This window comes from Podarcis filfolensis (assembly GCF_964270895.1).
Source record: "Podarcis filfolensis genome assembly, chromosome: 6".
NCBI lineage: Eukaryota > Metazoa > Chordata > Lepidosauria > Squamata > Lacertidae > Podarcis > Podarcis filfolensis.
In genome coordinates, this window is record NC_139609.1 from 42,810,112 (window position 1) to 42,824,323 (window position 14,212).

At 46.0% G+C, this 14,212-nt stretch overlaps 1 protein-coding gene across 21 annotated transcripts in view; it reads left to right on the plus strand.

Moving 5' to 3' along the window:
* MROH7 (maestro heat like repeat family member 7) overlaps window positions 1-14,212 on the plus strand; it is a 31,168-nt gene that overhangs the window by 10,033 nt on the left and 6,923 nt on the right. For 18 of the 21 annotated variants that reach the window (XR_014549403.1, XR_014549404.1, XR_014549405.1 and 15 more), the window contains 10 exons: window positions 1,529-1,667; window positions 3,792-3,904; window positions 4,612-4,764; window positions 5,590-5,744; window positions 7,360-7,492; window positions 8,353-8,516; window positions 9,679-9,816; window positions 10,293-10,407; window positions 11,622-11,762; window positions 12,609-12,773. Coding sequence is in view for 18 of the 21 variants with exons in the window: in XM_083619409.1 (XP_083475535.1) it covers window positions 1,529-1,667; window positions 3,792-3,904; window positions 4,612-4,764; window positions 5,590-5,744; window positions 7,360-7,492; window positions 8,353-8,516; window positions 9,679-9,816; window positions 10,293-10,407; window positions 11,622-11,762; window positions 12,609-12,773 (1,416 nt within the window). In the remaining 3 variants the exon portion in view is untranslated. The remainder of the gene's footprint in view (window positions 1-1,528; window positions 1,668-3,791; window positions 3,905-4,611; window positions 4,765-5,589; window positions 5,745-7,359; window positions 7,493-8,352; window positions 8,517-9,678; window positions 9,817-10,292; window positions 10,408-11,621; window positions 11,763-12,608; window positions 12,774-14,212) is intronic. The other 3 variants (XM_083619399.1, XM_083619398.1, XM_083619401.1) reach the window with 2 other exon arrangements.

The window sequence follows — 14,212 nt, forward strand, 5'->3', positions numbered from 1 at the left end:
AGAGAGATGTGAATGGCTCTGTAGTGTGAATATTGCATTCTTCTTGTGCACTGAAGTTAGTGGATAGAGACTGTGAAAAGGTTAGAGGGGCTAGGATGGATTCAAGGGATGCACACACCAAACCGAAGAGCAACCCTAAGTCTCTTCTCTTGACTGTGCTAGCAAGTTTAGGGACTGGTACCCACTGGAATCTGATGCTTTATTTCTGCCTCACTATTCTTCTGCTAAAAAGGGGTGGGGTGAGTGACTAGAGTCTGGGATGGCCAGAAGCAAATGAACAAGACATTTTCTAATATCCAAATGGTCTATTAGAGACAAAACTGGCCTATTATAGCTTGGATCCCTTATATCCTACAAAAACCATGCTACAGCTATGAGCCATAACCTTTTCACAGTATTGCTGCTACAAACTGATAATGGGTATGAATCTAAACCCTGTGAAGGTGTTCTGCCCCACACACAATTAGGATCACTGTGAGAGAGCTAGCCAGCACCTCCGTCACACCCCCAATGCCCAGCCTTGCCACCCCTATGCAACATGGGAGGGCAAAAGTAAGACCATAGACAGCTGTACAACTTGGGACCAGATGATCTAAAAGATCATCTCGCCCTCTATATATACAGGGAGAGAGCCTTCTGCACATGCCTTCTCATCAGGAAGTCCATTCCACATGATACAGGAATTGGGCCCTGAGTTTGGTGGCATCCAGCCGCTGGAACTCCCTTCCACTAGATATCACACAGGCACCTGTGGAAGACCTTTCTTCTTTAACAAGCCTTTTAAGTGGAGGTCTGTACCCCAGTTCTATCTGAATCGGATTTGAAATTATTTTAAAACTGCTTTTATCTATTGTTTTTAATTGTTTATGGTTTTTACTGTGAAGCTGCTTGGATATACTTATATGAAATGATTCATAAATGGAATCAGATAAATAAAATTATTATTACATTTATATCCCACCTTTTCTCTAAGGAACTTCAGTTGGTGTACATAGTCCCCCCCCCCCGCCATTTTGTCCCCACAACAACCCTGTGAGGTAGATTAGGCTCAGAAGCAAGATCAAGCTTTGTGGTCGAGAGGGCACTAGAACCCAGGTCTCCCAGTTCTTAGTCCAACACTCTAACCACAACAACACACTGGCACTCTGCAGTGTCTGCAGCACAAAGCCTATTGTCTCTGTAGAGGCTTCCCTCATGACTCAGAACCCCCTGATCATGCAAGGCTTGTTCTCATTAAGAGTGCAGCAGACTTCCTGCTGCAGTTGTTTGCTCTCCTGTGTGTGGAGGGGTGGCAGAGCTGGCTGTTGGAGGCATGGTGGAGTCGGTAGAGGCAGCTAGCATAGCCCTGTCTCCCTCTCCTTGTGCGAGGAGAATAGCCTGAACAGGGTACAAGGCTCATCAGAAAAAGACAGTATAATTCCAAACATCAGTTCATCCAAACAGGTGAACTTCTTTCATTCAGAAACCACAAAGATTCCTTCTCTTCCCCTCTGTTTCAAAAGACAGCACTCTCAATTTCTCCATTCAGGTGTCACCTGATGGATGTCCTAAGCTTGGGCATCTGATTGGTCAGCTGTGTCTGCGTCTCAATGACCCCCAAGAGGAAATTGGTGAACAGGCTATGGAAGGCATGTATTTCCTGTACTCCCTTATGCTGCGCCAAAAGGGTAAGATAGGAGCTGTGAAAACTCCAGTATCCAAACTATGCATCTATATAGAAGTAGTAGACTGTACTTTATTTGGCAGCCATAGACTTGTTGCCCTTGACACTCTCTTCTTATGTCCTGTATTTTATTATATCTGGGTAATAATAATAATAATTATTATTTTATTTTATTTATACCCCACCCTCCCCAGCCAGAGCCAGGCTCAGGGCAGCTAACACACAATAAAATCACAGTAAAAACATAATGGGGGGGGGCAATTTAAAATACAGGTTAAAATGCAATTTAAAATGTAGCCTCATTTTAAAGTAGCCGATAAATCAAGACCATAAAGAGAGGGAAACATAAGGGTCAGACTGAGTCCAAACCAAAGGCCAGGCGGAACAGCTCTGTCTTGCAGGCCTTGCGGAAAGATGTCAAGTCCCGCAGGGCCCTAGTCTCTTGTGACAGAGCATTCCATCAAGTTGGGGCCAGTTTTGAAAAGGCAGTATTGCATTATATCAGGAATCCCCGATTTTCTCTCTTCTTTTTTTGGCCCAAGGGCACATTTGGAAATATTTTTTTTTTTGTCAAGACGCCTTAAGTTGCCTGCAGTGAGAGAAGGTGTTTAATAAATTTAATAAAGAAGAAGAATCAACTGTTGTTGGCACCACATAATACCCATTTCACAGAAGAAAAAACAGGGGTGCTTAGAAACTCCAGGCCCCCACATTAACAAAAGACAAAACACCTGCACACACATGCAGACAAATAACTGCAGGACTACTGTTATTATAAGGTGCCTATTTTCTAAGCACCTCACATATATCAAAAGACAAGATAGTCTCTGACCACAAGTTTGCAATCTAACAGACATGAAACAGGGAGGGGAGGGAGAGGGGAGGGAGAAGGAACCTTCACTAGCCAATGAGTGGAGCCAGATTGGTCTTCCCATTGCCGCAATGTTCTTGTTGCGATGCAGGAGGTGCAGCCTCTCAATGGTATCAGAAGCCAGTGTGTGCTTTCCTTCAGCTCTGCAGCTGAATAATCGCACACCAACTTAAAAACAACTTAAAGTTTTCAAAACAACTTTCTATTATTTCATTTGCAAAGAAGTATTCTGGAAAGATCCACAGCAGAGACTATTAATTTGATGCATTGCATCATTGTTAGGGGATTCCAAAAATCTGGAGAGACATGCCCATTTTGTGCAACAGCAAAGAGTGCTTTTATTTAGTTAGCTGTTCTGCAGACACTGGTCTGCCCTTGATGCTCCTTTTGTCTCTGCCATAGTGCGTTGGATTTTGTGCTGACAACCCCTGTAGTCCTCACTGTGCAGAAGCTGGAGAAGATCCTGCCTAACGTAGCTACAAAGTGGGACTTTGAGAGAGGTCCCTGATGGAGAAGATATTCTTGATCTATAGCTCAGTGCCAAATCATGGGTGGTCACATCTCAGTTGCAGCAGGATACCTGCTCTGCAGCTTCCAGAGCTAATTTTGGAATTAATGAGGATTTTGGAATGGGGCAGGGCAACCCAGGTTATTGTTATGCATCCCCACATCTCCAGGTTCCAGGGGCAATGCTATCCAGGGTTTGTCTTCCTTTTGGAGAAGAGACGATGAGAGATATATGCCATTTCTGTAATATTTGCTTTATTTGCAAACGTTCAAGTGGAGCATTGGAGGAGGCAAACAGCTTATTTTGTTCCAGTTACTTAACTGTGCTGTGGCTTGTACAATGAGCAGTATGCCTATCATCTAAATAAACAACCTTCACAACTTTAATTAGTTGGCATGCAATTGATTCTCACCTGCAAAATAGTGGCTTCCTGGGAGCAGCTTGTGTCTTTCTGCCTTCCTTTCCTGTTCCAAAACACACGTCTGTTGTACCTGTCATACACTGAACCCAAGACCCACCTTAGCTGTGGGTGAGTCCCAAAGTGTTTGTTGGGCATTCTGTGCCATTTTCCTGCAATTTCCCTAAAGAAAGATGTGGCTGGAACAGTTTGGCCACTGGCCATTAGGTGTCATTAGCCAGCCGTTCTGGCTCCTTCTCTCGCTTTTTTCCAAATTCCAGACACCCACACAGCAGCCTGAGAGCAAACTCTCCGCTTGGAGAAACTTTAAAGTCACTCTTTTTCTCATTAGGCTTCGAAAACAAAAGTGACTCCCTGGAAGCAGAAGAGATCCAACTGTATGAAGAGATTCTGGGTTCCTATGACCCTACTACGTCTCATCAAAATATCACCCATATTATTCAGGTAATTGTTCAGTGCTGGATATGATGCAACACAGAGGATATGCAAACTGCAGAGGCCATCGTAACTTAGTCTGATAGGGTGTAAGGTAGGGGTGGAACCATAATTATTACTACATCTTTGTAGTGAGTTTTGAGGCAAAGATTTCCACTTTCAGATCATAGGTCAGCAGTGCTGCAATTCTACATGCACTTTCTTGAGAGGGGAAAGACCCATTGAACTGTGTGGCACTTCTGAGCTTGCATGCACGGGATCTCCCCCATTTTCAGTTTTCTGATTTAAACTTGTGGAAGGGCTATAAGATCAGTGGGAGAGCACGTGCATTGGGTAAGAAAGGTCTCAGGTTCAATCCATGGGATTTCCAGGCCGGGCTGTGAACGTCCTTTGCCTGGAACCCAGAAGACTTACTACCAGCCAGTGAAGACAGTACTGAGCTAGAAGAACTGGTCTGGTTTCGTCCGTAAGATGAAAAGCTGAGAACATCAGGTTTTGAATCTGTACACCTTTACTTGGGAGCAAATTCCAGAGTAGCTGGTTGAATTTAACTTCCACGTGACGTGGCAGAGGAACGGGCTCCTCCACAGAACCTTTAATTCCTTCCTGCAAAGGTCTCTTAGAACAAGGAAGCCCTGCCAGTTGAGTTTGCCTTGCTGTTGTCCTCTCAGCTGCATCCCCTACCACAAAGTGCTGCTCTGTGTCTCCTCTCTTAGGAATTTCTGCCCTACCTCACAGCACTACAGATCACAGAGCTTTTGTTGACCGCTATAGACTGCCTAAAGGAAGCCAATAGGAGCACCACTGCGGCATCACGTGACATCACATCTGTAATCCTGCAGCGATACATGCACAGGTTACATGGGCAGGTAGGAGATGTTTGGAGCTTGCAGAGACCCCAGCAGTGACAGAGGCGGCTTCTGGAGAGGCACCATTACCATTTTATACCCTGAGATAAACCATAAAACCCATTTACAGTTTATCTGTGGTGAAGGACCATTAATGGTCTTGGCAAGGCTCTGTCAGTGCTCACAGGATGTTTTCCTGTGTCAGTGCCTAATTATTGATCAGCTGACGTGTGCTCCCTGTACCATAGAATTGCAGAGTGGGAAGGGACCCCGAGGGTCATCAAGTCCAACACCCCACAATGCAGGAATCTCAGCTGAAGCATCCATGACAGATGGCCATCCAACTTCTACCAATCTTCAGGACAACCCAAATGACCAGAGCAGGGGATCGTTGCGCCTTCTCACCTCCAGGACCAGCCTCAGATGTTTTGCTGACTGAGCAAATAGTCTCCCCAGCCTAAGTCCAGTTGCATTATTTTGGCACTTGAGATGGAAAATCCCACAGGCACTTCTCCCCCTCCCTAGCAGTGAAAGTACAGCAATAATAAATACCTTAAATGATCTTAAATAATAAATATTTTAATGATTTGTTGCTTGGCCATGAAAACAGGGGGTCGCATCCATACCACACATTTAAAGCACATGGCTTCCCTCAAATATTCCTGGGAACTGCAGTTTACCCCGACAAAGCTACAGTTCCCAGGATGTTTTGGATGACATACTTTAAGTATATGTTTGCTTTCTGCTCTTTGAGTGCTCTGGTTTGTACCTTGTGGTGTGGTCCCTGCCCCAGCGCTGCTTCCCTCTAGCAGGGCATTTAACTGAAGCATGCTTGTTTCCTTCAAGGTGCCGGAAATTGTGGATAAGATCTACCAGCAGCTTGGTTCCATTTACCAGTACCAGGACAGGCAAATAATGATGGGGGTCCTGGCCCAGCTGGCTCATACCTACATGGCAGAAGTATGCAGTGCCCTTCTCCAGTGCCCTTTACCAATTGACAGGTACATAGTTCAATGATGCTTAGTCCTGCTGGGTCAGCCTTCAATCCCTGGACACCTTGGGGTGGGGGGTGGGGAACATGGGAACACGGGTTCCCATCCTCTCCCACCTGCAATCAGGCCTCAGTGCTCCAGAAAATACAAATCAGAAAATACCTAAAGCCAGCAGGGAAGATTCTTATGAGTGCCACCTTTTCCCGCAAGGAGAGAGTGGGAACCGGAATGACCTCCCGCAGTCATCCTTCACAACCAGTTCCCATGCGGAAAAAGCAAACAGCTCATGGATTTAGGAGGGTTGGAGCAGAAGCCTGGTCTGGTTATGGAAATGTAGGAGGGCTCTGGATTGAGGGGAAATAGAACAAGGGATTTCTGATGCTAAAGAGAGAGGCATGGCTGTTATTTGAGGGCAGAGGGGGAAGTAAAGCAACAGAGATGCATTCACACGCCTCAGGGGTCACATCTAGTTTGGACCCCAAGTCTGCAGAACACCACCTCCTCTCCATTTTACAAAATGCAGATTGGGACTTTCTCCTCGCATGCCATATCTCTGTGAATGTTTGCCTTTGAGGACCAATCAATACCGTATTTTTCGCCCTATAGGACGCACTTTTTCCCTTCCAAAAATGAAGGGGAAATGTGTGTGCGTCCTATGGGGCGAATGCAGGCTTTCGCTGAAGCCTGCAGAGCGAGAGGGGTCGGTGCGCACCGACCCCTTTCACTCTCCAGGCTTCGCGGACCTCTCCGCAAGCAGTGGGAGCACTCCCGCTGCTTGCGGAGAGTTGCCTGCATGCCGAAGCCTGCGCGTGCTGAGATCAGCGCGTCCAGGCTTCGCGGACCTCTCCGCAAGCAGCGGGAGCGCTCCCGCTGCTTGCGGAGAGTTGCCTGCATGCCGAAACCTGCGCGTGCTGAGATCAGCGCGTCCAGGCTTCGCGGACCTCTCTGCAAGCAGCAGGAGCGCTCCCGCTGCTTGCGGAGAGTTGCCAGCATGCTGAAGCCTGTGCACGCTGAGATCAGCACGTCCAGGCTTCGCGGACCTCTCAGCAAGCAGCGGGAGCCAGCGCTGGGCTCCCACGGCTTGCAGAGAGCTGCCTGTTTGGGGGCTGGGGTCAGGGGAAGCTCGGGCCTCCCCCGCCCCAGCCCCGCGCCTGGGGGGAAAATAATTTTTTTCCCTTTATTTCCCCCAAAAAACTAGGTGCGCCTTATGGGACGGTGCGTCCTATAGGGCGAAAAATACAGTAATTTCTATTGGTCTGAATAACGGTATTGCACCTCAGTTACTTAAGCATAACGTATCATTCCTGGTGGACTGGTTTCCATGGTATACTTTTGATCCCACCACTGCAGCCATTGTTGCTCTCTGTGGACCCTTCGAAGTCTTCATTTATGCCAGGGATGGGGGAGCTGTGGTCCTCCAGATGTTGCTGGACTGCAGCTCCCAGCATCCCTGTCCCTTGGCTACGCTGGATGGGGGCATATGGCAGCTGAAGTCCCATCAACATCTGGAGGACTACAACTTCCCCATCTCTGATTTATGCACTCAGAACAGTTGGGGGGGCAGCTGACATGGTTGTGGGTATACAACCTGAAATGTTTCTGTTTCCCTCCCCTGAACTTGCAGGTATGCTTCTGAGATGTGGCATGTGTTGACCAAAACATGTTCGAATGATGACCTAACTCTCCTTGTGAATGTACTGCTGAAAAAGCTGCAGCTGAGCCCAAAGGTCACGGGAAACTATATCACACCTCTGGCTGTAAGGAATTGTTCCAACTTGTCTGGATGGTTTTTGCAAATGAGCTCCCTAGAGAGAAGGAAGGAGGGGCACAGCTCAGTGGTAGATCATCTGCCTTGCCTGCAAAAGGTTCCAAGTTCAATCCACAGCATCTTCAGGTTGGGTTGGGAGAGAACCCTGCCTGAAGGCCTGGAGAGCTGCTGCCAGTCAGTGTATGCTATACTGAGCTAGATGGACCGATGGTCCACTCAGCAGAAGGCAGCATCTTCTGTTCCTAAAGCAAGTTCCAGTACTTCTTCCGAAACTCCTTCTGCACAGGACCTACTTTGGATGTGACAAAATCCCTTGTAGGAAGTAGCATGCAGCCTATACATGTCGCATCACATAATGATTGCATGCCCAGGTATTTTCTAGCATGTACATTCATTGCTGCTTCCTAGCAAATGTAAACTTATGTGAATAGCAGTCACATTAAACAAATGTGCCGTGCGGCGTCCGACAGGGAGCATTCTCCATGCAGGGAGATTGTAAAGGAACTGAGTGATGTTACTGCAAAAGTGTTGAATCCAGTGACCGCTACTTGTGAATAAATAGGCTTAGGGTTGCGTTTCTTTCAGGCGGTGCCCATTCTTGCCAAAATCACATCCTTGTTAACTAGGCTTTCAAATCAATTGCAGTTAGTATACCTAATAATATATACCTAATTATACAGAGGTTGCATAGACCGTTGACCTGACTCGGGAAGAGGTGTTTACATTTAAAATTAATCCAGGAAGGATAAGTGGTTCAGGAGTAACAACCCCCAGAAACATAAATGAGCTCTGCAGAGAAAAGATCTTACCACAGTCTCTCTCTCCCTCTCCCTTCTCCCTCTTCCTCAGGCTGCCAGCGCTTTCTCGAAGCTGTTATCTATGCCCAGAAGTTCGGAAGTGGCCCTCTACATCTACCCCCGGCTGCTGATGGCGCTGCTTGTTCAGGTGCACTATAGCATCAGGCACAGCGTAATAAAGAACTCAGATTCTCAGGAGGAATTTGAGCCTGTGGGGTAAATATGAGAGAACTTGTTATGGTAGGGGTCAAACGCACTCCCAAGAACGCGTGAACATGCTCCTATGTAACGGCATGCTTCCATGCGCTATGTTCTCTTGAGTAAATCTCACCCACACAGAGCGGTGGGCATAATCTAGCCCTGGCATCAGCATCCTCAGGCAGCTGCAAGGACCCACCCCCACAAAAGGAGCCCACCACTTTTGCCTTGCCCTGAGTCCCAGCCCTTCCCTTTGAAAAAAGCAGGTGGTTTTGGAGGCCGCCATTTTAATTTCTGGCAATGCCCTTGAAGGGGCACTGGTGGGTGGACACAGCATCACACACATTGGAGGAGCCAGCATTCTCCAGTGATTGCAATGATAAAAGTGGCAGTTCCCAAAGATGGCTCTTTTGCAGGAAGTGGGCAGAGGAAAGGTTGCCAGGCAAGCAGAGATGCTGAAGAGAGGGTAATGGGCTGGTTTAAAAGGCCTGCATGCCACCAAGTCTCCTGGATTAGATGTGGAGGGAGTGGTGTCCTTTCAAAATGTATGTCCTGCAGAAGCAGTTCAGGAGTACGACTAGGCAGCCATTCCTGGATAGGGGCAACCTGACCACTGTAGTCCATGCATTAGTAACCTCAAGGCTTGATTACTGCAGTGTATGTTATATATGGGGCTGCTCCTGAGTCTGATTCAGAAGCTTCAGCTAGTGCTGAGCAACAGTGTTTAAATTGTGTATACAGTCATACCTTGGTTCTCGAACAGAATGTTCGACTTCTGAACACTTTCAAAAACCAAGGCACGGCTTCTGATTGATTGCAGGAGCTTCCTGCACTCAGGCGGAAGCCACAGAAGCCACGTCGGACATTTGGCTTCCAAAAAACGTTTGCAAACCGGAACACTCACTTCCAGGTTTGCAGCGTTCGGGAGCCAAAACGTTCGAGTCACAAGGCGTTCGAGAACCAAGGTACTACTGTATAGAATTTCTCCAAAGTGCTCTAGTGCTTCATCGATAATCCTACACTGGCCCTGTAAAGCAGACTAGTATTATCCCCATATTGCAGATGGAGGGTTGAGTCTAGGGCTAAGGCCACCTAGCTAGTGGGTTTGTGGCAGAGGTAACATTTAAACTGGGGACTTCCCAACGACGTATCTCATATTTTATTTTATTTTTAAATTCAGCTATATTGTAGCAGCACTGAAGATTCTTCTCCTAGCTGTGAGGTGCTATTGTGAGTTTACTCTTATTGAGAAGGAGCGGGGCTGGGAGCTCCTCATCAGCTGTGAAGATCACCATCGGGGAGTAGGCCTTATTGCAAGGTGTGCAGTGGTAAACATTTGGTTAAAGGTAAAGAGACCCCTGACCATTAGGTCCAGTTGTGACCGACTCTGGGGTTGCGGCACTCATCTCGCTTTATTGGCTGAGGGAGCTGGCGTACAGCTTCCGGGTCATGTGGCCAGCATGACTAAGCCGCTTCTGGGGAACCAGAGCAGCGCACGGAAATACCGTTTACCTTCCCACCGGAGTGGTACCTATTTATCTACTTGCACTTTGACGTGCTTTCGAACTGCTATGTTGGCAGGAGCTGGGACTGAGCAACGGGAACTCACCCTGTCGCGGGGATTCGAACCGCCGACCTTCTGATCAGCAAGTCCTAGGCTCTGTGGTTTAACCCACAGCGCCACCCGCATCCCTAACATTTGGTTAGAGCACCCCAAACATTTACAAAAATTCCCAAGTGTAGAGTTAACCACTGGCCATAACGGTGTGCATCTGCATTGTCTTTCCTAACCAGAATCATGCTTCAGACCTCCAATTATGACCTTTTGAGGATCTTGTACCTCCTAGTTCCCTTCCTGGAGCGAGGTGATGAAGAGCACCAGATCACAGGATTGGCTTTCTTCAGCGAAGTAAGGAAGATGCAACTTCTGCACTGTGGAACCATAGAGGCCTTTCTGGGAATGCAGAGTGGCTTGTTGGCCTTGATTCCAAGGATGGTTGTACAAACATAGTGATAACGCCCACCTGTGACTCTGTGGTTATGTTCTCAGATAGTTGTTACTGGTGGTGTAAGTGGACTTGGATCAAACAGAATATATTTGTAGCAGTGCATCTGAAGAGCCGCTTCTTCCTGTTGCATTTTGTGTAGGATGCTGGCAGAATAAATTAGATAAATAATATTTGGTCTATTAAAACAATACGGTTTTACTTATTCAAAGCAGAAAGCTGATACCAAGAGCAAACTTAGTTGGTCTCTAAGGTGCTACTGGACAATTTATATATATATATATATATATATATATATATATATATATATCTTTCTACTGCGTCAGACCAACATGGCTACCTACCTGAAAGCAGAAGCTGTTCAACTGTGGCAAAATAAGTAACAACAGAACTAGTAATATTTGAGAAAGTGCAGGATCTCTAATGCTAGGTTGGTCCTTATTTTGCCTACACATTTGGCATCAGGTCATGTCAAATATGACATCAGATGTGCGGCAAGTAGGCATGGCTCAGGGGAAATGGCCTCATGGGACAAACTGGGACCTGTGCTGGCCAAATTTGGTCCACATGCTGGAGATTCTCTACCCCTGCTGTGGTTGAATGCAGCACAAAGAATAAACAATATACCGTATTTTTTGCTCTATAAGACTCACTTTTTCCCTCCTAAAAAGTAAGGGGAAATGTGTGTGCGTCTTATGGAGAGAATGCAGGCTGCGCAGCTATCCCAGAAGCCAGAACAGCAAGAGGGATTGCTGTTTTCACTGCACAGCGATCCCTCTTGCTGTTCTGGCTTCTGAGATTCAGAATATTTTTTTTTTCTTGTTTTCCTCCTCCAAAAACTAGGTGCGTCTTGTGGTCTGGTGCGTCTTATAGAGCGAAAAATACGGTAAATCCCCCGGAAGGCAGAAGAATGGATGGGTGCAACTGCTGCAGGCCATTTCTGCTTAACATAGACGAAGAAACAGATTGCGCGTCCATTGGAAGGGCCACTGTGTACTTTGAAATTTTGGGTAGGATTGATAACCAAGTGCCAGAAACAAGTTAGTACATTTTTGGCATCTGAAGCAGGCAGTTGCTTGTGAACCAAATTCTCATGGACCTCTTCTTTGTCTTTTAGCTTCTTTGTATGTCAGAGGCCAGAAGACTTCCCAAACAATATTCTTTGTATCGTCTGAAGCGAGGACTGGCTAATGAAAACCCAGTCATCCGGGCGTTGTGTATCAAAGGACTGGTTAACATTGCATACTGGATAGGAAAGGTAAACAACAGGGCCCATTATATGATTTCACTGGATTTAGTTGATAAATTCAGAAATATCTGTTGAGGATTTAATTGCATTCAGCTCAATTTACACAAAAATTGTGGAGCAGTTAGACAACATGAACTATTTACTGTATTGATCATTCATTCTGATTTGTTTGTGGGGAGGTTCTATGTTGTTGTGTCAATCAATCATTAGCCCATACTTTCCAGCGTGTTTTCCCATAATTTTCCATATTACAAAAAGTTTGATTTTGGGTGAAGTGTGTTTGTTGTGCAAGAGCACAAACTCAACTTTAATTGAGCAACCTGAATTTTCCAGTATGTTGAATTGAATCCCATCCAAAAAATAGCAGTAATCTCCAAAGCCTATGAGTTATGGCCACAAATTCTCCAGTACGTGGCATAAGCAAATTTTGCCCTAAACATCTATAGGCACATGGACTGCTCTTCAGCATTTTGCATGCTTAGCATGAAGATTTTTTAAAGTGTTCTCATTTGAATGCACTTATAAAATATTCCCAAAATTGGAAATATGGATACGCCAGTGTGGCTTACTTCTGAGCAGGCATGTATAAGATTTTATTTTTAATAGACTATCACTTTGAGAAGGTGAGTACCGTACATTATATTGCAAAGAAATCTTAATTCTCCATTGCTATTTCACTTTTTTTGCCTTAAAATTATGTTTCTTGTCCACTGCTTCATATTTAAACATGTTTAAACATAACATCCAGATAGCTTCCGTGTTTTTGGCATTCGGGAGCCAAAACGTTCGAAAACGGAGCCGTTCGAGAACCGAGGTTTGACTGTTTATTAACTTAAATTATGCCTTTCTGTGCAGGAGGAAGTAAAGATTGTATTGCCTGCCATGACAAAAGGTCTTTCTGGGATGGATGGGCAGCTGTTTGTAGAGGCAGTTGCTGAAATTGAGAAGATTCTTAATGGCCCAGAAGGAGCAGACTGTATTTGCGATATCAGCCTTTCTCTTCAGGAACTATTCAGTGACGTAAGAAAGGAGTGTCACACTAGCTGGGTTTTGTTGCAAGCCAAGAGGCAGGCCTACCCTCTCACAGAAGTGGTTTTCTCTTGAGGTCATGTTGACAATGAGAACCAATATGGTGCAGTGCCTAGAGTGTGGGACTTAAAGACTCTCAGGTTCAGATCCCTACTCTGGCAGTGCCATTAAAGAAACTCAGTGTCCTTGTGGCTGTCACTCTTTTTTCTTGGCCTAATCTACCTCTCAAGGTTGCTGTAAGAATAAAATAGCAGGGGAGAATCACAGGTGTGACACTGAGCTCAGGGGAGCAAAATAAAAATTTAACAGCTGATAACCCTGCCCAGAGATAGATGCTGCACAGCTTCCGTAAGGTAAAAAAATGGAGATAACCCAATAGATGTTAAAGTCTGAGGGGAAAAATCCTCATGTGGTGCCAAAAATATAGTAACAAGGTAGACAACTTGTCATCCTTTAACAATACCCCAAAATCAGAATCCCCCTATGGGGGGCAAAATGCAGCAGCTACTATTCACTCGTATGAACCGTTCCATATAGCCCTATACAGCTTGGGACAAGGATATCTGAAAAATAATCTCATCCCTTACATACCAAACCAATCACTGCACTCAGCAGGAGAGGACATACTGCAGATTCCATCTTATCAGGAGGCTCATTCCACATGAAGGGGAACCTGGCTTTCAGTGTGCTGGTATCTAACCTTTTGAACTCCCATTACATTTCCGACAGGTGGAATCTTTATGGCCTTTTCAGTATCTGTTGGAGACTTTCCACTTTCAACAAGCCTTCTAAGTGGAGATTTTTTATCCCAGTAGTATTACATTACATACATATGCAGTATATGTGATTGTTTTTAACTGTTTTTAAGATATAATGCTTTTGGATTACTTTTATGTGATTGTTTTAGATACGTTTGTTGTTGCTGCTGGCATCCGTCTGTCTCAAGAGACAATGGAGTTCACTTCCTGGAGGCGGCGCCTCCGACAATGGCGGATTCCCTCTAACTCAGAGGGAGACAGCTCCGTGGAAATCGGGTCCTACCGCTGCAGCGAAGCGGGGACCCTTTAAAAACCGCAGGCGGAAGAAGCCTGCGGACCTGGGACTCGGCGGGCACCGTTTGCGCCCCCCCGTTTGGCAAAGGAACCCTATAAAGGGCTCCGGAGGAGACGGGGGTTGGTGTGGTGCTGAGAGTCAATCGCTAACTCTGCGGAGCGATGCTGCACAGCTGTTGTCGGAGAGCGTTCTCCTTCTTCCTATGACAATTCGGATTCTAAACAACAACCCGTGAGTAGGACAATTGAAAATTTTGCATGAAAATACAGCCTGGAATTTGACCTGAAACGGGAAGGTGTAAAAAGGAAGTCCACCTCCCGTCCTTTGTATAAAGATCAAAGCAAAGATTTTACAAGCTAAAAGCCGGGAAAACAGAT